At 36.3% G+C, this 20452-nt stretch overlaps 3 protein-coding genes across 4 annotated transcripts in view; 2 read left to right on the top strand and 1 right to left on the bottom strand.

Moving 5' to 3' along the window:
- LOC107699669 (calcium-binding mitochondrial carrier protein SCaMC-2-A-like) overlaps window positions 1–6407 on the bottom strand; it is a 7895-nt gene extending 1488 nt beyond the window's left edge. The window contains exons 1-9 of the mRNA XM_016501002.1: window positions 6154–6407; window positions 5396–5522; window positions 5216–5303; window positions 4653–4764; window positions 2823–2981; window positions 1944–2096; window positions 889–996; window positions 613–780; window positions 371–521 (exon numbers count right to left, since the gene is read on the bottom strand). Coding sequence (XP_016356488.1) covers window positions 371–521; window positions 613–780; window positions 889–996; window positions 1944–2096; window positions 2823–2981; window positions 4653–4764; window positions 5216–5303; window positions 5396–5522; window positions 6154–6312 — 1225 coding nt within the window. The 5' untranslated portion in view covers window positions 6313–6407. The remainder of the gene's footprint in view (window positions 1–370; window positions 522–612; window positions 781–888; window positions 997–1943; window positions 2097–2822; window positions 2982–4652; window positions 4765–5215; window positions 5304–5395; window positions 5523–6153) is intronic.
- An 8064-nt stretch (window positions 6408–14471) lies between these two features.
- Window positions 14472–17516, top strand: naif1 (nuclear apoptosis inducing factor 1). 2 transcript variants are annotated; one of them, XM_016500958.1, is made up of 3 exons: window positions 14472–15080; window positions 16459–16506; window positions 16594–17516. In XM_016500958.1, exons 1-3 carry the CDS (start codon window positions 14651–14653, stop codon window positions 17061–17063), a joined length of 948 nt encoding a protein of 315 aa, XP_016356444.1. In that variant the 5' UTR covers window positions 14472–14650; the 3' UTR covers window positions 17064–17516. The 2 variants fall into 2 exon arrangements, with proteins under 2 accessions (XP_016356444.1, XP_016356445.1); XM_016500959.1 differs by lacking the exon at window positions 16459–16506.
- Window positions 17517–19003: 1487 nt separating this feature from the next.
- The window catches only part of LOC107699668 (protein FAM102A-like), a 25417-nt gene continuing 23968 nt past the window's right edge, over window positions 19004–20452 (top strand). Inside the window, exon 1 of the mRNA XM_016501000.1 lies at window positions 19004–19342. Coding sequence (XP_016356486.1) covers window positions 19200–19342 — 143 coding nt within the window. The 5' untranslated portion in view covers window positions 19004–19199. The remainder of the gene's footprint in view (window positions 19343–20452) is intronic.

Raw genomic sequence — 20452 nt, 5'->3', positions numbered from 1 at the left:
GATTTTTTTTGCACCCTCAGATTCCAGATTTTCAAATAGTTGTATCTCAGCCAAATATTGTCCGATCCTAACAGACCATACATCAATGGAAAGCTTATTTATTCAGCTTTCAGATGATGCATAAATCTCAATTTCTAGAAATGGACCCTTATGACTGGTTTTGTGGTCCAGGGTCACAAATGTATATTAAATATATAAACATACATGAAATGTATCAATATGTAATATTAAATAATATAAATAACATGTATATTATATAAAATATATTTAAAAAATAAAATATTAAATAATAAATAAAATGTATTAAATATATAATTATTAAAAGAGGTTATATATATTATTTACACCTATTATAAACCATAAAGCTCACCTTGCGCCTGCATGCGTGTTCGTACGAGAGCTAGCGGGTAGCTTGCGAGCTGGCCGCACGTACTGGAAACCGTACCACAGGCTAGCAGCACAAACACGCCTGGATATGCGTTATCCCTGCCGTAGCGCTGAAGCCAAGTGTTCTTTAATGTCTATCAAGAGCAAAAGAGGAAATAAAATGAGCTTTTTCCATTCATGAGTGACAGCAGCAGTGATTGCTTTAGTTTGTGTTCCTCTGCTCACCTCATAGACGGCCAGGTCGATGCCAGCGTACGGGATGATGCCCAGCATGTTGGGGACGTAGCCTTTGTAGAACGCAGTCATCCCCTCGCCCTTCAGGATCTGTTTGGCGCAGTCTGAGATGCCCTTGTACTGGCTCGTCTTTCTCAGCGCCAGACGGGTTTTGAGAACCTGGACAGAAGAGCATTACAGAGGTTTGTTACATTGTATCTTACATGTTAAAACCATGTCTGAATTACTCATTGAAATAGCAACTAAATAAGATGGTGTAAAACTCACCTCCATGGGGTAGATGGTGCTCTGGGCAATGACTCCTGCCAGGGAACCTGCTACAAAACGCTCAGTGATCCCCAGAGTTTCCTGACTGCTTCCCATCAGCCGTTTAATCTGTTGAGGAAGAAAAGTGATTCATTTAATGCAGCAGGTTTTGAGTGGCATTTACACACAAAGCAAGCATGTGATCAGCGAAGAACAAACATTCCCCCATTCAGTACGACTATACAATAATAATAATCTATAAAAAACAAATCAATAAATATATTACAATAACAATAAAAATATTATAGCGATAATAAATAGTATAATAATCATCATTTACAGAACAGTAAATTACTAATATTTATGACACTATATTTTAGCATTATTGATATACTTTTATAGTTTGTTAATATTTTGAATTACATTTTTAGATTTTCAAATTAGATTTTATTTTGGTTTTCATTTGAGTTTTAATTAAAATGGCAGTAATTTTTTAGCTATCATTTTAGTAATATTTAAAAAAATATATATTTGTTTTTTAAAAATAGTTTTTTTTTTTTTTCTCAATTAGGCTTCAAGTTTTAGTTTATTTAATTTGAATGATATTAGTACTTCAATTAAAAAAATAAAATAAAAAATAAGAAATGATGCTTTGGCAGCTAGCCAATAAGCATCTATAAAAATAAGTAAAAAAAAAAATAAAAATTTCAGTTGTTTATTTCATTTCAAGTAATGAATCTTTTTTATGGTTTTAGTTGATTATAATACACCTGTTTCTTTGTTTTCAAACATTAACTATCAAGCTTTAATTTTGGTATTGCGTAGAAAAAGCAGCAAAGAAATGATGCTTTGGCAGCTAGCCAATAAGCATCTATAAAAATAAGTAAAAAAAAAAATAAAAATTTCAGTTGTTTATTTCATTTCAAGTAATGAATCTTTTTTATGGTTTTAGTTGATTATAATACACCTGTTTCTTTGTTTTCAAACATTAACTATCAAGCTTTAATTTATATTTCTTCATTATTTCTTCATTATGCTTCTCAGATCAGAAAATCGCATCAGCTCTGGTCTATTACCTGCTCATAAGCCATGAATTTGAGGGCCGACTCGGGTGCGATTTTGATGACGTTGATGCCGTTGCCCCTCCATAACGAACGCATCCCTCCTTCCTTGATCATCTGGGTGAGACCGCTCATAATACACATGTTGTTTCCATGAGATCCATGCACCTAAAACAGAAGAGCCAACAATATATACAATAACCATCTAGTTTATCAGAATAGTGTGTCAATATTAACAGATGATATCATACATTTATGGTTTTAATGAACAGATTGATGCGTTCGATTAAAACTAGAGCAAAGTTAAATATTTCAGAATATGTAGGTAAAAGGTTTTGGCCCGAATCACTGAACTATCAAAGTCCGATTGAGTAACATCTGACGTAATATATGACACAGATCTTCACTATCGCTCGGCCGTGACAACATCAAATGCTATCTTGTATCTGACCAATCAGAGCGCAGCACAGAGGGTGTGCTTGACTCCTCGGATTCTGATTGGTCGCCTGACAGGACTGTGTAACTATTCAGAGTCCAGATCCATTCACTGGAACATACATTTATGATTCTGATAAACTACTCTTATGACTCTTGAGTAACACAACTAATTGTTCAGAATGGCCATATGGTTATGAAACCAGTTTGCACTTCGATTAAAGGGAAATGCTTGTGTAAATAAAACCTCCTTCAGTGTATAGAGAAAGCTGAGGTTGGGATTTAGTAAAAACCAACACCACTGAGCGAGTAACTCATGAAAAAAAAATGGCTTTATCATTTTATTATAGAACACAAACACACAAGGTAACACTAATCTAGTTCTATTCACCCTACGGCAACTATGGGCCGTGATTTTGGCGTTTTGCAGGTGATTCTAAGGTGTGTGCGTCACCATACCTGCATGAGGACTTTGAGTCGGTCGAGCGGAGCAGTGCAGGTTCGGGAAATGGCTCCAGCTCCTCCACCGGCGACCAGATGTCTCCACAACATCCCCGTCATGTGCTCCTCTGAGGTAAACTCATCTGGGACCATCATGTTCTCTCCCACATCGAAGATCTGCAAACAAACAGATCACCGACATGGTTAAAGACAACTGACGATAAACCCAGTTAACCAATATACACTGTTTTCAGTAAACAACAACTACACTCTAAAAAAGGATTTTCAAAGTCGTAAAACATACTCCAATAATCTCTTTATTTACATGAAATACCATTTCAGACTTTCAGTCTAATTTCACGTTTAATTCAATGTGTTACTTGCCATTCATTATTTGTGAAATTGGCTATCAATTTCGAAGTGAAAATGGTTTCAAAGCAAATCCTACAATGTAAAAAATTATTTTTTAAAGTTGCAAATAAAAAACAATGAACTTGTTTATTGTCATTTGTTAAATTTACTAGTGAAAATTAAATTTAAAAACATTTTTTAAAAAAAGAAAATTATTTTTCAAAGTTGTAAATAATATTATTTGAGTATGTTTTGCAAAAGATAAAATAAAAATACTACCGTTTTTCTACTTACAAGTTTCACATTTAATTCAATGTGATATTTGCTGTTTCTTTGTAATTATTTGTATTTTTTTTATTTTAAATTTCAAATCCTACACAGTAAAAAAATATTTTTCAAAGTAAATCAAATAAAAACTTTATGAAAGTATATAATTTCGAAAAAAGATTGGTGTGTTTTATAAGAAAATAGCCTACTACTAAAGTTGCTTTGCAACGATTTGTATCGTGAAAAGCGCTATACAAATAAACTTGAATTGAATTATTTCAGTCTAATTTGACATTTAATTCAATGTGTTATTTGCCATGTCATTGTAATCATTTGTGAAATTTACTAGCAATTTCTGAGTCTAAATCATTTCTACACCAGATTTTTTTTCCTCACAGTGTAGTATTTCGCATAAGTGCAACCGTCAACTGCAAGAGAACTAAAGTGCAACGACCTTGGCAGCATCAGCGTGTGCGTCAGTCTGACCGGACCAGTGACGCTGCCAAAACCTAAAACTAATCTGCGTGTTTTTAGGGCACCATTTGATCCAAAAAATCCATTGCGGACTTTACAAACTCATACAAAACTGATTGCAAGCTCGTGCACATTGCATCAGACATCTCACTGCGCGCTGAACTCTGCCTCGTGAGAACAAAGGCTGCAGTCCGGTTTAAACCGGAGTTCAGTAAGAATCTGAAGTAGGTCGTTGATATTGAACTACACAGAGTCTCAAAATCATCTAATTGCAAGGGTCCTGAACTGTTGCATAAGAAGGTGTCGCACTGGTAGGACAGTTAGTCTTGGTTTATTTGAGTGCTCTGACATTTGATTTGCATTTAATGGATGGATTTATGCACAAACTCTGGCGGCCATATTAATAGAAGGTTAAGATTTAGTAGCTGCAAGGTTATACCTATTTAATTGGACCCCGTCCTAGATCACGGTGTTCCAGTGGGACTGGAGATATTTTAGGCAGTCATGTTAAGACTGTCATCAACCATATACCAGACCAACGCTCTGAACCATCCTAAAACACCAAACCAGCCTAATTTATGCACATTTCAAGGAATCTGAATCAAGCAAACATGTTAACCAGATCCCCATATTAATGTCGCTTTGCAGTCGACATGAATGAAGCAGCTTCTACTAAACAAGCTTTGTCGGTTGTTTTGAAGGATTTGGATTAGTGTTTTTTTTTAGTGCAGGATTTGTGTGGGAGAAAACGCTTACAGTCGAGTGTTTCCAGTACAGGATGATTTCGGGAACGTTTTCGGCAGGCTGTAATGTGGGAGACTTCTTCCATTCATTCCAGTCAACAGTCATCGTGCCGTTTTTGTCCATGCTGCGTGAGGAAAATGGGAAATGGGACAGAAAGAAGATCGTTTAGAGCCTGTAAATTAATTCTGTGCTTTACAGTAATTTTAAGAGATGATAAAAACGTCCAACAAAGCAGTGACTCAGTCCATTCAGAGATAAAATGATCAAGAGGTCACTGCATTTATATAGTCATAAACAAAGGGTTTGGTTTCGCTGTAATGTAATAAATTCCAGTGAAATTATGGGTCGAATTAAAGCTAATAATGCAATAATAAAATGATTTAAATTTAATAAAAATTACACTTTTTATTATAAAGCAATAAACAATTAATTGAAAAAGCTTTTGACATTTCTAAAATAGAAAATAGTGAAAAGTAAGAGCAGTTTTAAGACTCCACCGTGATTATTATTAGTCAAAGCCCTACCAGAAAACATAATTGCATTATTGTCCGTTTTTTATTAAAACAATATTTCACCTTTGAAGGACTCTCTCCGCTTGCTGGAGGGAAATATGGACGCCAAGATCTCGCAGTGAGTTCACAATGTCATTGGCGTTCACTTGACCTGAAATTGAACAAATAATCAAATGTCAGCTATTTTAATTCACCAAGTTGCGGGTTTATAAGTATTATAAGTATTGCATTAAGGTATAATACCAGCAATCTTTCTGTCCAGGCTTTTAAAGACGAGCTTCAGGTCTTTCTCGTGGTCTTGGAGGTAGTGAACAAACTCTTCAAAGTCCAGCTGTCCATCATGCTCTCTCTCTTCAGTTTTCATGGTTTTCTGTGGGGAGGAAATTGAAAAGATGACAATTTAATGCAAGAAAATCCAATGCATTCCATCTGGAAATTATTGCACGGTCAGTAGAAGTTAATGTGTGAGTGTCAACACCTGGCAAACTAGAACAGATCATTTTAATAATTTTAACCACTGAGACAGACATTCACTCCTCTTTCATTGTAATTACTGAATGCATTCTCAAGAACATAGGTTCATGAGATAATAATCATATTTGTACACATCCAGATGATAAACTTACAGGCCAGTGAAACTGCACCGCTAGGGGCGCCATACAGCCTTCAGTTCAAGTACAACGACACACAAGTATAATGTAGAAGTTAGGGTACCATGGTATTGATGTGGTTAGACAATAGAACGCATTACTGATGCGCTTTAATTAGTCGATAGTAATAAAAACGCGCGTTCTTATGTTTCGTGCTGGGAAACTCCATATATGGTCAATTTGAACTCAGAACGTGCACCGGAAGCGTCATGCGTCAAAAATGTGCCGTTTCTTTTAAAAACTGAAAGAATTACATAAGTTTAGTTTAATCAGTTTAACTACTTATTTTAACTACTTTTTAAATTACATTACAGTGAAAAAAAAAATATATAGATAGGTAGATTTTCTTACCTTCCTCCATTTTCGGTATGTGGAGAATTCCTGCGACGGCAGAAGGACGCTGAGCGACTTGAGCGACTTCAGCTCGCACGGTAATCCGTTCGATTCAAAATACTCGACCTCGATTTGATCTGAATTATGGACGGGCACATAAAGGCACAGGCACAGCATCTTGAAAATAATAAAAGTCTTCGGCAATAAATAAATAAATAACACAAGAACACTCTCGCCTGCCGGCGGTTAAACGCTGAAATGCCGGTAAAGCGCCTGATCAAGTCGAGAAAAGTACTTAGACACGCCCACTGAGTAAAGGGCGGCGGACTCTGATTGGTCAGCGCGGTTTGAACGTCAGAGTCTGAACGTCCAATCACGGGTGAAAGCAATGCTCGTATGTAAATGAGACCCTCCTCTTTTTTTCACTTAATAATAATAATAATAAAACGTTATTGGCCGAACTAAAGTTAGTTATTAACATGCCTCAAGGCAGGATTATTATGGTTGACCAAAACTAAAACCAACTAAAGGTCATAAAACACTTTTTTTGTTACTTGAAATAAAATAAATGTTAACTCAAATTAAATTGTTCATCTTCATTTAGTTTAACTCTTTGTATTAAAATAATAGAATTAATCTGAAATAAATATAAATAAAAACTATATAGACATGTTTAAAAAAAAATACTAAATACTAAAGATTTAGCTAAAAATGAACATGGAAAATATCAAAACTAATTAAAAATATTAATATAAATATAATAGTATATCAATGATACTCAAATAACACATCATGAGTTTTTAATTGCTGAAAAACTCATGACATGAAACTTATTTTTTGCAACTGTTTCTGACCTATCTGTGTATTTGAGTTCAGCTATAATTTCTTATCAGCTATAAAGTCTATGCGGTAATGACAATATAAAATGAAAAAAAAATAAATAAATACGAAAATTTCATGAGAATTTAGCTTTTATATGTGCATTTATATTTATATGATTATGGTTATTATGAGATTAACCCAAATGCATTGGGAAAACTTTTCTGTGATTTATCAAATTGTCTTTAAAAAGGTCAAATATTTGACATAATACTGAAGCCTAAACATTATTAAATTGGATTTAAAAATACCAGCAGGTCAGTGCAGGGTAGTAGCAGCAATTAATGTTAATAGGCCCAAATATAAACGGCGACGCTGTACTTTGTAAGGCATAATCCTGCAGCAAAGCCGTCTGCTCCGGTTGCAATATTACGTCAGAGTCTGGTGGAGGATAAGCGTCCGTGCCAAGACTAACTCCAGAGATTTATAAGGTATCTGTGCAGAGGGGGACACCAACCTATTCACCATCTGTAACCTGAATACAGGCCATGATTTGCACACTGCGAGGGAAAAGCCCGGTATATGGACAGGACTGGTGTTTAGACCTCTTCAAATGCCAGAATTATGAAAGGAATAGTTCACCTAACATGAGTGTCTGATGAAAATGTACTCACTCTCAGGCTATATCAGATGTATAGATGAATTTGTTTCTTTGTCGAAACAGATTTGGAGAAATGTAGCATTGCGTCACCTGCTCTGCAGTGAATGGGTGCCGTCAGAATGAGAGTCCAAACAGCTGATAAAAACATCACAATAATCCACAAGTAATCCACACCACTCCAGACCATCAGTTAATGTCTTGAGAAGACAGAAGCTGCGTGTTTGTAAGAAACGAATCCATCATTAAGTCGATTTTAATAATAATAACGCCTCCTCCAGCGAAAAAGTCCATCTCCTGTTGTCTCTCACATCAAAATCCAGCCATATATTTGTCTCGAATGGTTTTTGGCTTGTAAACGGTGCTTGATCTGTGCAGATTTCTCTCCTGATTCAAATGAGACAACTTTTTCACTGTGTTATTATGGATTATGGACTTGTATTTTAGCCGGAAGCAATGGTTTGAAGTTAAAATCTCTTAATGATGGATTTGTTTCTTACAAACACACAGCTTCTGTCTTCTCAAGACATTAACTGATGGACTGGAGTGGTGTGGATTACTTGTGGATTACTGTGATGTTTTTATCAGCTGTTTGGACTCTCATTCTGACGGCACCCATTCACTGCAGAGCATCCGTTGCTGAGACACTGATGCAATGCTACATTTCTCCAAACCTGATGAAGAAACAAACTCATCCTAATCTTGGATGGCCTGAGGGCGAGCACATTTTCAGCAAATGTAATTTTTGCATGAACTTTTATGTTATATTCGGCAATACAAATTATGTATATCTATAATTGCACTGCCAGAGGAGTACAGTGTCATATGATAAAGTAATCAGTGAACTTGCATTAAAAACATAGATTTTTAAAAATGTTTTTAAGTATGAGTATTACAGTCCCTTTACTTCAAAGCCAAAATAGGTAATTTCTTACCATGCATCAGCAGCTTTGTAACACAATCCAGTGTAGCTGGAGTAAAGCAGTGCACTTATGTACTGTATGCAACATGGCCTTATGATTGAATTTGACTCCAGTGCTCTCTAAAAACTAATTTTAGCCGAGTCACACATTAGGATCACTAAACACATGGAAGGGGATAGACGCAGGCTTTGGGAGCCAGTACCGAGCTCTGATTTCATCCGGTGCAGAGAAAGACATCTGGCTCTGTGTGAAATGACACAAACCTGTGATATTTGATTTATTCAAGAATTTAATTCATGCAAAAAATTATACTTAAATATGGACACTGTCTAAATTGTACATGATTGAATTTGACTCCAGTGCTCTCTAAAAACTAATTTTAGCCGAGTCACACATTAGGATCACTAAACACATGGAAGGGGATAGACGCAGGCTTTGGGAGCCAGTACCGAGCTCTGATTTCATCCGGTGCAGAGAAAGACATCTGGCTCTGTGTGAAATGACACCAACCTGTGATATTTGATTTATTCAAGAATTTAATTCATGCAAAAAATTATACCTAAATATGGACACTGTCTAAATTGTACTAAAGTAAAAGTAAAAAGTGTCTACATTTATTATTCCACATTATTATTTTATTTTATTATCATTGAGATGTTATTATATTTTTGATATATATTTTTAATTAGTTTACATTTTTATATTTTCTGTTTTAAATTGATGTAAAGTTTTAGTAATTTGGTTGTATGTTTTTGTCATTATTATTATTATGTTTTAAATATGTATATATAGTTTTATACATTTTTATATAGTTTTAGTTATTTTAGTACATCAAATTTTATATATTTTATTTTATTTCAGTTAACATTTATTTTATTTCATGAAACAAAAATGTTTCCTTTTCATGGCCTTTAGTTGTTAACTAGCTTTAAGGGGGCAGTGACATTTTTTATTTATTTAATTTTTTCCATTAAAGTTGATTTTATTTAAACTATTCTGTGCTTTTAAGGTCTAAATGTAATTTTCCCTCTGATTAAGTAAATGCACAATTATTCTGTTTCTCTAAATTACCCTAAAAGTATAATAATGAAGTATAATTATACTAAAGTACTTTGCACATCTGGGGTCATAATACAGCTCTGAAAACCAGTTATGAAACAAAGTTGAGATACTGAGAAATCAGCTTTCTGATCAATGGACTGCAGTGCATTTACAGAATAGCGATAAGGTCCAGGTCCTAACTGTTTATCGGTTTATGTCATGTACAAATTACATGAAGATAAACAGCCCATTCATAAAGACTCCATACATTCAAACTCAAAGACTGCATGCTCTATGGTGCAGAAGCTATTAAAGGTGTATATTAACCACAGGACAGACACAAGGTCATGTTCCATGTCAGCGTTCATCAGACTAGCGTCCTGTGTTTGTTTGGATCTGGATTACGTCTGATGGCTGATCCAGTGAAACGTGTCCGATAAACTTTACCTGGAGGTCAGATCGACGGGTAAAAAAACAAGATGTGCTATCTCACATTTTACGTGACGTTAGCAGCTCCACGATCACTGTTTGTCTCTCAGAAAGAGGACACTGGATCAAGAACCTGTCAATAAAGATTCTGCTGAGATTCTCTAACGCTCTTATCAACAACAAAACAGGAGAATAGTGCAGTTTAAGAAATACTGGACACAGGCTGTTGTTGAGCTACTGATATCACACATCTGTTTACTGAACAGAATTGAGGATCTTTTCAAACTTGTTTGAAATTTTCACAATTATATACTGTACACCAAGGCTGCTTTTATTTGAACAAAAATAACGTAATATTGTGAAATATAAAATATCTGTTTATAATATATTGTAAAATGTAGTTTATTCGATCAAAGCTGAATTTACATCACTCATTTGTTCCCTCGTTTGAGTAAATCATGTTGATGTTGCATTTATTCATTCCCTCATTTTGGTAATTTGTTCCCGTTTTAAAATTTAACATGCAACGCAATGAAAACTATACACTATGAGTCAAAATGTTGGGGTTGGTATGATTTTGTAATGTTTTCTGCTCACCAAGGCTGCATTTATTTGATCAAAAATACAGTAAAACAGTGGAATTTTATTACAATTTAGAATAGCTGTTTTCTATGTGAATATCTGTTAAACTGTAATTTATTTCTGTGATCAAAGCTGTATTTTCAGCATCATTACTCCAGTCTTCAGTGTCACATGATCTTCAGAAATCATTCTAATATTCTGATTTGCTGCTCAAGAAACATTTCTGATTATTATCAATGTTGAAAACAGTTGTGCTGCCCGATATTTCTGTGGAAATTGTGATACATTTTAGTTTTTAGGATTCTTTGATGAATAGAAAGTTTAAAAGAACAGTGTTTATTTGAAATAAAAATCTTTTGTAACATTATAAATGTCTTTACTGTCACTTTGGATCATTTGAATGCATCCTTGCTGAATAAAATAAATTATTTTAATTGCCATCAAGAACATAAATTCATATTCAGATTGTACAATAATAGGCATAAAGGCTGTATGAAATCCTTGGACTCTCTCACTGGCCGTGTGCTTTGAACTTTCCCATTCACTTGTTTTGCTTGAAGAGTCTGGAAGTGTTTCAGCGTGTCATGACCATAAAAACGAAACACAAAGCTAGTGAAATGAAAAGATGAGGCAAGAGCCCTTGATGGACAGCATCACAATCACACAGTGAAGGGCGGTCTCCGTGCTTAGCATGTACTCTTGTATTGGCCAACACTGGATCTCAAGGTACCAGAGCACTAAAACACTTAAAGTGCCGACCACATAAGACAATGTTCATGAACAACATGTGCTGCTTTTTGACAAGACATCCCGTTCTTTCATCAATATAACCGACACTGATGTGATCTTTCAATATATTCTACAAGCAACTAATACAAGTAACTTTTTTTTTTTTGCATTTCCACTGCTGTATTAATCCTGTAAAGCTTGATATAGGAAATAGTACAACAAATAAATAAATAATGGAACAGTTTATTGAACCTTTACACAAAATATAGTATTTTGTTGAATATCATATTTGATTCATCAGGCTTTTATGGCTCATATTGTCTGATATAAGGAGGAAAAACAGCTCAGTTTTTGTCAGAAGCCCAAAGTGAACAAAAATATGCAATTTGCTGCAGATGCTGATATTTATATGGACAGAATGTGATGCAATTCTGATGCTTGTAATGTAAATCAATGAGATCTTTATAACAGTACAGCAGATACTTACATAAAATGCATATAAATATCAGTTGTCACTCTGTATCTCCAATAATATGTCCTAATACGATCATATTTAATGCTTATTTTAATTTCAAAACATATTATGCAATGCAATACAATAATGATTGAGAGATGAACAAATAAACGTTTCTCAAAAGCCTGACGATCAGATTTAAGACTAAAATAATGAAGTCTGGATAATCAAGTAAAGCCAAGCTGCTTCAGTCCAGTAAGTGTTCATCTGGAAATATTACTAGTTATTCTTATGTTTATGTGATAAAAATCTGTAAAGATTTGACAGCAAAGACATGTGAAGCTCGAGCTGAAGGTGGACGTTTGTACAATTACACATTTTACTTGCTAAAAAAAGTCTAAACTGTGAGTGCGGTAGATTGTGTGCAACATGTTTTTGATCGTTTAGATCATTTAGAGGCCTATCAAATATGATACAGTAGGCTTTTATAGGGTGAAAGAAATTATAACAGATTTGCTCCATTCTTGATTTGCTTGTCTGACCCACAAATGTCTGCAAATGAGAGCCAAATTCTTGAAAATCTCCGCATTCCAGTCAAGTGCGAGGGCAATACTTCTTTAGGATATTATATAACTTAAAAGCATTGGGTTCCAAACAGTTGCTAGTCTTGTTTTGATGCTAAACAATATAGAAAGATTTACAATGTAACTAAATTCAAGCTATTCGACACGTTAGAAAGCATCTTTACAATGTACCAGATGCTGTCACCACATCTTTAATAGCAGAGCAACATATAACATATATACACATAATATATATATGTACATATACATATATATATAACATATCTGTTATCTGAACTACAAATATCACAGCTAGTGATGCTTCACATGTTAGTGTGAGCATGTAAAGGCCTCTGGTTGTGTGTTTGCTCTCATTTCATTCGCATAGGTGACTTTATTCTATGAATTCAGTTTTATTAAGCTATAAGATCAATCTGAATTCTCAGAACGGTCTATTTCAGTCCACTGCTATTATTTCTATGAAGACAATTTCAAAGACAAACCCGATTTATGAGATCTATTATTTACATGAACTTCAAAGCTCTGGTTTTGACCGGTTCATTTCAAGTTTATAAGTTTGCACACTTCAACAATAACTGCTTAGAAACGCCGCGGGTCACATAGTTGTGTGCACATATTTGCACAAACTTGACCATGCTGGAAACATCCCGTCAGTGTTCTTATGACTATTTTAGATGGTTTTGTTGCGTTCAACATTTGTGACCCTGGACCACAAAACCAGTCATAAGGGTAATTTTTTTTTTTAATTGATATTTCTACATCATCTGAAAGCTGAATAAATAAGCTTTCCATTGATGTATGGTTTGTTAGGATAGGACAATATTTGGATACAACTATTTGAAAATCTGGAATCTGAGGGTGCAAAAAAATCTAAATACTGAGAAAATCGCCTTTAAAGTTGTCCAAATTAAGTTCTTAGCAATGCATATTACTAATCAAAAATTAAGTTTATATATATTTACGGTAAGAAATGTACAAGATCTACAAGACAAAAACATCAAGCTTTTGCTGTACGCAGATGATCTGCTGTCACCAACCTCACAGGGACTACAGCAGCACCTGGACCTGCTGGACAACTACTGCCAGAACTGGGCCCTGGCAGTAAACCTCAAATAGACCAGCATTATGGTCTTTCAGAAAAAGCCCAGATGTCAGGAACACAGATGCCAGTTCAGTCTAGGCAGCACCGCCCTAGAACACACGATGCAGTACACTTACCTCGGCCTGATCAGTTTGGCAGTGAATGCTCTCAAAGATAAAGCTCGAAGAGCTCTATACGCAATCAAGAAAAAAATTTGGTGTAAAATCTTTGATAGTGTGATTCAGCCCATAGCGTTGTATGGAAGTGAGATTTGGGGTCCACTCAGTGATCAGAGCTACACTAGATGGGACAGACATCCAACAGAAGCCCTACACACAGAATTCTGCAAAATGATTCTAAAACTACAAAGTGTGCATGTGAGTGTGTGTGAGAGAGAGAGAGAGAGAGAGAGAGAGAGAGAGAGAGAGAGAGAGAGCGGGTGTGTGTGTGTGTGTGTGTGTGAGTGAGAGAGAGAGACAGCGGGTGAATGTGTGTGTGTGTGAGTGTGTGTGTGTGAGAGAGAGAGACAGCGGGTGAATGTGTGTATGTGTGTGTGTGTGTGTGTGTGAGTGAGAGAGAGAGACAGCGGGTGAATGTGTGTGTGTCTGACCTCAGTGTGTTACCCTACTGTCCACCACAGTGATCCGAAGTATGTATGTGTTTCTATGTAAGTTAAAGACTGTGACATCAAATGTTCACATGTTATAATTTGTTATAGTTTAATACTTCTAAGATGTTATAATATTCCATTATATTGCTGTGATGTTCATTTACTTATTATTATTGTTATTATATTATTATTATTATTTTTAAATCTTTTTGTACATGTGTACTAAGCTTTGGCAATATTGTATCATTTACAGTCATGCCAATAAAGCAATTTTGAAAGAGAGAGAGAGACAGAGAACTGTAATTAAATAGCTCCCTCCTCTGGTTGACAACAAGTCTAGCGCAAAAACGTATGGTGTGATTGATCAGTTTCCACCAATAAAAAGAAAGATCGTCACCGTTTATGGCAAATCTAAGCCAATGGGAACCGTAAGAGGCGACAAATGGGCGGGACTTCAGCCATTTGCGGCCGCAAACGTTGTTGTTGGAAGAGAAGTCGATTCAAGAAGCCATTACGCTGCGCAATTGTGTCGGGACAAAAACGTACTATTTTTACGTATTCTACGCAATATTTTTACCCCCCCCCCCAGCCCAATTGAATACGTTATGGCATCTCAGGCCAAAAAGAGAAAAACGAATTTCTCCGAAAGGGAGGTGGAGATCATCGTGGAGGAGATGGAGAAGCAAAAGCACATTTTAGTGAATCATTTTAACGCGGGCGTCACGCACATCGCCAAGAACAGCGCGTGGACGGAGATCCTGAAGCGCGTGAATGCCGTGAGCACCTGCCAGCGCGAGCTCGCGGAGGTCAAGAAGAAATGGTCCGATCTCAAGACGGAGGTGCGGCGCAAAGTGGCGCAGGCGCGGGCGGCCATGGAGGGCACGGGTGACTGCAGCAGCGTGCCCGTCATCCTGAGCTCCATGCAGCAGCGCATCTGCAATCTGCTCGGAGAAGCGACCATCATCAGCCTCCCTGCGGCGGAGGCGGAGATCGCGGTGCCCATCAGCTCCGCAGCCAGCGTCGCGTTAACGCAAAGTAAGACAGTAGCGTTACTGCTGCGTAACTTCACATGCGTAGAGTCGCACTGCTGTTACACTTAACCCTCTATGGTACGGAGTTGCCATATGGCAAGAAGTAATTCCTTGTTATTCTGAAAACATAAACACACACACACACACACAGAAGACTATAGAAGCCTGTTAACGTCACTGAATAAAAAATTAAAAAGGTAATTGCGACTTTTTTAAAAATTCTGACTTCTTTTCTCGGAATTGCGTGATATAAACTCGCAATTGCGAGAAATAAAGTCAGAAGTGCGAGAAAAAAGTCAGAATTGTGAGATACGAACACGCATTTGCGGGAAAAAAAAGTCAGAATTGTGAGGAAAACTCCAAATTATGAGAAAAAAAGTCCAAATTTCGAGATAAAAATGTCTCATTTTAAGAAAATGGCCTTTAAAGGGGTCATATGACGCTGCTAAAAAGAACATTATTTTGTGTATTTGGTGTAATGAAATGTGTTTATGCGGTTTAAGGTTCAAAAAACACATTATTTTCCACATACTGTACATTATTGTTTCTCCTCTATGCCCCGCCTTTCTGAAACGCGTCGATTGTTACAAAGCTCATCGGTCTGAAAAGCGAGGTGTGCTGTGATTGGCCAGCTATCCAGTGCGTTGTGATTGGCCGAATACCTCAAGCGTGTGACGGAAATGTTACGCCCCTCACCATACTGTGACGCAGAGTCCCAGCATGACAAGACAAAACCAACAAAACAGGCATTTGTAGCATCCAGTGGGCACATAATTACTGATTATAATAACTTATACTGTCTTTTTAGGTGTTGCGTATCGCGCTGCATAAACATAAAACCATGTCTGCATTTGTGATCGGAGAAATGACAAACAACAAGCACTACTCTACACTGCTCAAAACTCGCGTTTGAATCATCAGTGGCAAATTATTTAAATATGTAAATGTACTTACAGTCTGTGAGTCAGATGCACCAGACTGTCCTTGCAAAGTTGGAACTGCCCCACTTGAGACTTTAGTTTTTGCAACTTTACAGATCTTCTTTATGCACCAAGAGCTTGTAACACTCCAAAGAGAAAGGAAAAATTGAAATCGCATCATATGACCCCTTTATGTATTGTGATTGAAATATACAGACACAAATAGATAGTGTACTAAAATAAGCACTTAAATGTCAATTTTAGATGTTTTCTTTCCTCTAGTCTGAAAGAAGATATGATATAAAAGCAATATAGCTCAACACTGACCAATGCATGAAAAAAACAATGGTTTTGCCAGCATGTGTCTTGCCTTAATGTTCAAAGTGATGCAATCCTGAAAGGAAAATGGTCATTTATGTTTTATAATTGAGTTTTAAAATGGTAAAACTTCTCTCTTCACAGGCATTCAGTCAGCGGCCGCAGCAGCATGTGAGATAAAAACTCTTGAAGGTACGATTTTAGCTTGACTTATGATCTTCATCTAAGACTATTTGCTATTTGTAAAAGCGCAGCTTGTGTATGATTGCGCCTCCGCAGCCGAGACGACGTACCACACGCTGGAGGAAGGCATGGTGGAGTACTGCACCACCGAGACGCCGGTGACCGTCACTGCAGAGGCTCCAGTGGAGATGCTGGCGGCGCAGGCCGAGTGCAAACCGCAGGAACTGAAGAGCCGCATCGCGCTCAACTCCGCCAAACTGCTGCAGGAGCACCGCGTCACCAACCTGCACGTGCGCGAGATCGCCCAGCACCTGGAGAACCAGAACGACCTGCTGCAGATGATCCGCCGCTCACAGGAGGCCCAGGCCTGCGCTCAGGAGAGACAAGCCCAGGCTCTGGAGGGAACGCAGGCTGCCCTGCTCGCCCTCATCCAGATGTTCAGACCCGCTCTGAAGGACTTGAGGAAGTTTCTACAGAACGCCAACAGCGCAAACGCAGCAGCAGCTGCCACAGAGACTGGAGAAGGAGCGGAAAACGTCCCGCCGCAGACAGAAGACGCACAATAGAGACAAATATGAGCACGCTTGGGTTTCTGAGTGTGTGTGTGTGTGTGACCGTCTGGTCTAGAATAGACTAAATTATTGTACAGCACGGTGCCTCAAAGAGTTTGTGCTTATATGTGTGAATGTGTCAGGGAGACTTTTATGAGCGTTTTAAAGAAGTGGCCAAATATAAATAGCTTTTGACAATTTGAAGTTACTGTAAAGTCTTTTCATTTACATTTGCATTTGGTTGCTTAAAAGTCAAGTTGCAACACGTTTAATTTGATTGTTTTGGTGTGCAATTGACGCTAAAACAAACATGCAAAACCTCAAAACCCAAATCTGGGTCAGAGACCTACAGAAAACACATTTTCTTCAGTGGTTCCAGTGACAGAAGACTTTGTGGAGGCTTTTGTTTCTTTAGCTTTTGAGAATTTGCCATTTTTATTTAAGTATGCTGAATAAAGAAACTCTCCACACACGTACGTCTTTTTGTTTTGTGATTTATTGATGCTCAAGCATGAGATCTTTACCGTAGATATATTTATTTACATGTACAGTATTTGGGGGGGTATTTGTATTTTCCTCAAGTACTAAAGAAACTGTTTAACTGTACATTTTCCTCATTTCTAGTTGGAAAAACATACATTTACTATTTCATTTAGGCCTTTCATTTATATCACTAGACACCATGACTTAAATCTTTATGTAGCACAATCTTTATATAGTATATAAGTATATGTAATGTACATCTGATTACTTTGCAACAATAATGAATAATTTTATTAATTCAATTTATAAACATAGTTTATTATAAACAGCTTTCCCACCCTTTGAAAAGCACAGACTGCCGCTGCTTGAAAGTGCTGGAAAAGTTGAATTTCACTCTTAAATATTTGTACGAACCCTGTTTAAAGAGTTAACAGTTATGTTTTACTTTAATTATATGTTGTTACTTTCACGTTTTGATACAGAATCCCTACCATAATTTAACAATGTAATATAATTTCCCTATTTTTCACAGATTTGCAGGTTGGATGTAGTTTACTTTACGGCCACTAGATGGAAACAAAGTGCCATATCTGAAAATATGGAATATGGAAATATGGAAAAATGTGCTTTTTCCTCCATTTCTTGCTACATACATATGCTCTTTATGTTAAATGATCATCATGGACCCATCACTGCTAACAAACTAACTTTTCAAGAGTATAAGTGTGCATATTACATAAATGATTACGATATTGTGATTATTATTCAGTAATGCTTAGAGGTTTTGTGTCATTGTTTTAGTATTTTAATTGAGCAAGAGTGCTGTACTGAAAATGGGTTTGTCTGTGTTATATAAACGTCATACACACAAAAAGTTAATATCGAGTGATTTGTGTTTCAGACAAACTTTTGCAGTTTAAAGACTCTAGTTTTGATATTTGGTGACTGATTTTTAAAATATTTTACAGAGCATCTGTAATTTATTAATATGCAAGAAGAGTACTCATCAGAGTCAGAGAGTGCGTTCTGACCTTTACTTTGAAATAGTGATGCACAAATGATGCAAAATGCAAAATCTTTAATCATTTTCATGGAGGGTGTTCAAAAGATAACATCCATTCTATTATTTTGAGAAAAAAACGGTCTAAAAGTGTTTTAAATATATAGAAAAAAAACAATAGATTCTCAATTTTTGATGCACTGTGAACTATAACGCAAGTCCAGGGTTCTCGTAGCATGTCTTTTATGTGTTTTTTTGAGGTTGAATTGAAATCAAATACTCGCCTCACCCTACACAACTCACAGATCAGATGCCTGCTGTATGCAGACGATCTGCTTCTGCTGTCTCCCACTCAACACGCTTTACAGCAGAACCTGGACCTGCTAGAGCAATACTGCCAGACCTGGGCTCACAGAGCGAGAGAGAGAGAGAGGGGGGCGGAGCTTCTTTAGTGAATCTAAACACACAGGAACAGAAGAATCACATCCAAACATCGGAGACAGAAACACGAGCTCAGAGTTGATCACGTTTGTTGTGATTTGTGTTTTTTTCTCCCGCAGATGATCAATGAAATCATGATCCCGCGGAGAGAGTTTAAACCCGCTTCACAGTGCTCATTTTAAACACCAGACTTCAGTAGAGAATTAAACCACTTCAAGCTCGGGTTCATGGCGTTTCTCGTCAAGAAGAAGAAGTTTAAGTTTCAGACTCACGTTACTCTGGAGGAGCTGACAGCTGTGCCGTTTGTCAACGGAGTTTTGTTCTGTAAAATCAGACTGCTGGATGGAGATTTCACTGCTTCATCATCCAGGTAAAACACCTCATCATCATCTGTGAACCCTTCATTTGTTTATTCATGCAGTTCTGCATGCACTCATTCAAACTGTACTTACTGTATTCATGCATCATGGTATTTACATACATAACGCATTACAAGTAACACAAGTTACGTAATCAGATTACTTTTTTGTCAAGTAACTAGTAAAGTAACGCATTACTTTTTAATTTACAAGAAAATATCTGAGTTACTTTTTCAAATAAGAAACGCAAGTTACTTTTTTCCCCCAGTTTATTGACTGAAAGCTCTCCTGTCCCCATGTAGAGAGAAATCAGAAGATGTTACTCTAGTTCTACAATAAATGTGAACATGCATTAATTCATCTCACTCACTCACAATAAAAAAAATCTGATTTAGTTTTCCTCAAAATTAATAAAAACAGTTAAAAGCAACTCAGAATATGACTCAAAGCTGCAATAATTAAATATGTTAAATAATACAAATATCCTTTATGTATTTAATCCCGTTTTATTAACCAATTTACTGCTGACCTTCGGTGATCCAATTCAACAGTACTAATAAGCACAAATTACACAAGATAAACTAACATTTCTTCTTTTTTCATTGCTGAAGAGTGTTGAACTTTCTTTGGTGTGAAATGGGTTTTTACATTTGCCAAAAATATAACTTTTTATATTAAAAGCAAACGAGCAAGCCCAGCCCAGATTTAAAAAGTAACGCAAAAGTAACATAACACATTACTTTCAATAAAAAGTAACTAAGTGACGTAATTAGTTACTTTTTTAGGAAGTAACGCAATATTGTAATACATTACTTTTAAAAGTAACTTTCCCCAACACTGCATACAAGATATTTAAAAGAGTACAGTGGTTAAACCTGCGAAAAGTACCAGGGAGCTTTTTTCCTTTTAATGTAAATACCATGAATTTCTGTACTATAGATTGCAGTCTGATGCCTTATATTGCTGTACCATGGTACAACCTCGGTGCCTTTATAAAGGTACCATGGTAAAAAAAAAAATCAGGATAGTACTATGGTACTTGTCTTAAAATGATGATAGTACCGTGGTACTTGTTGCTGTGCAGCTTTAAAATGAAAAATTATTTGCTTTAAATTCAGCAG

This window comes from Sinocyclocheilus anshuiensis, unplaced genomic scaffold, assembly GCF_001515605.1.
Source record: "Sinocyclocheilus anshuiensis isolate Anshui unplaced genomic scaffold, SAMN03320099.WGS_v1.1 scaffold714, whole genome shotgun sequence".
NCBI lineage: Eukaryota > Metazoa > Chordata > Actinopteri > Cypriniformes > Cyprinidae > Sinocyclocheilus > Sinocyclocheilus anshuiensis.
This window is presented reverse-complemented; position numbering and strand designations above follow the sequence as displayed.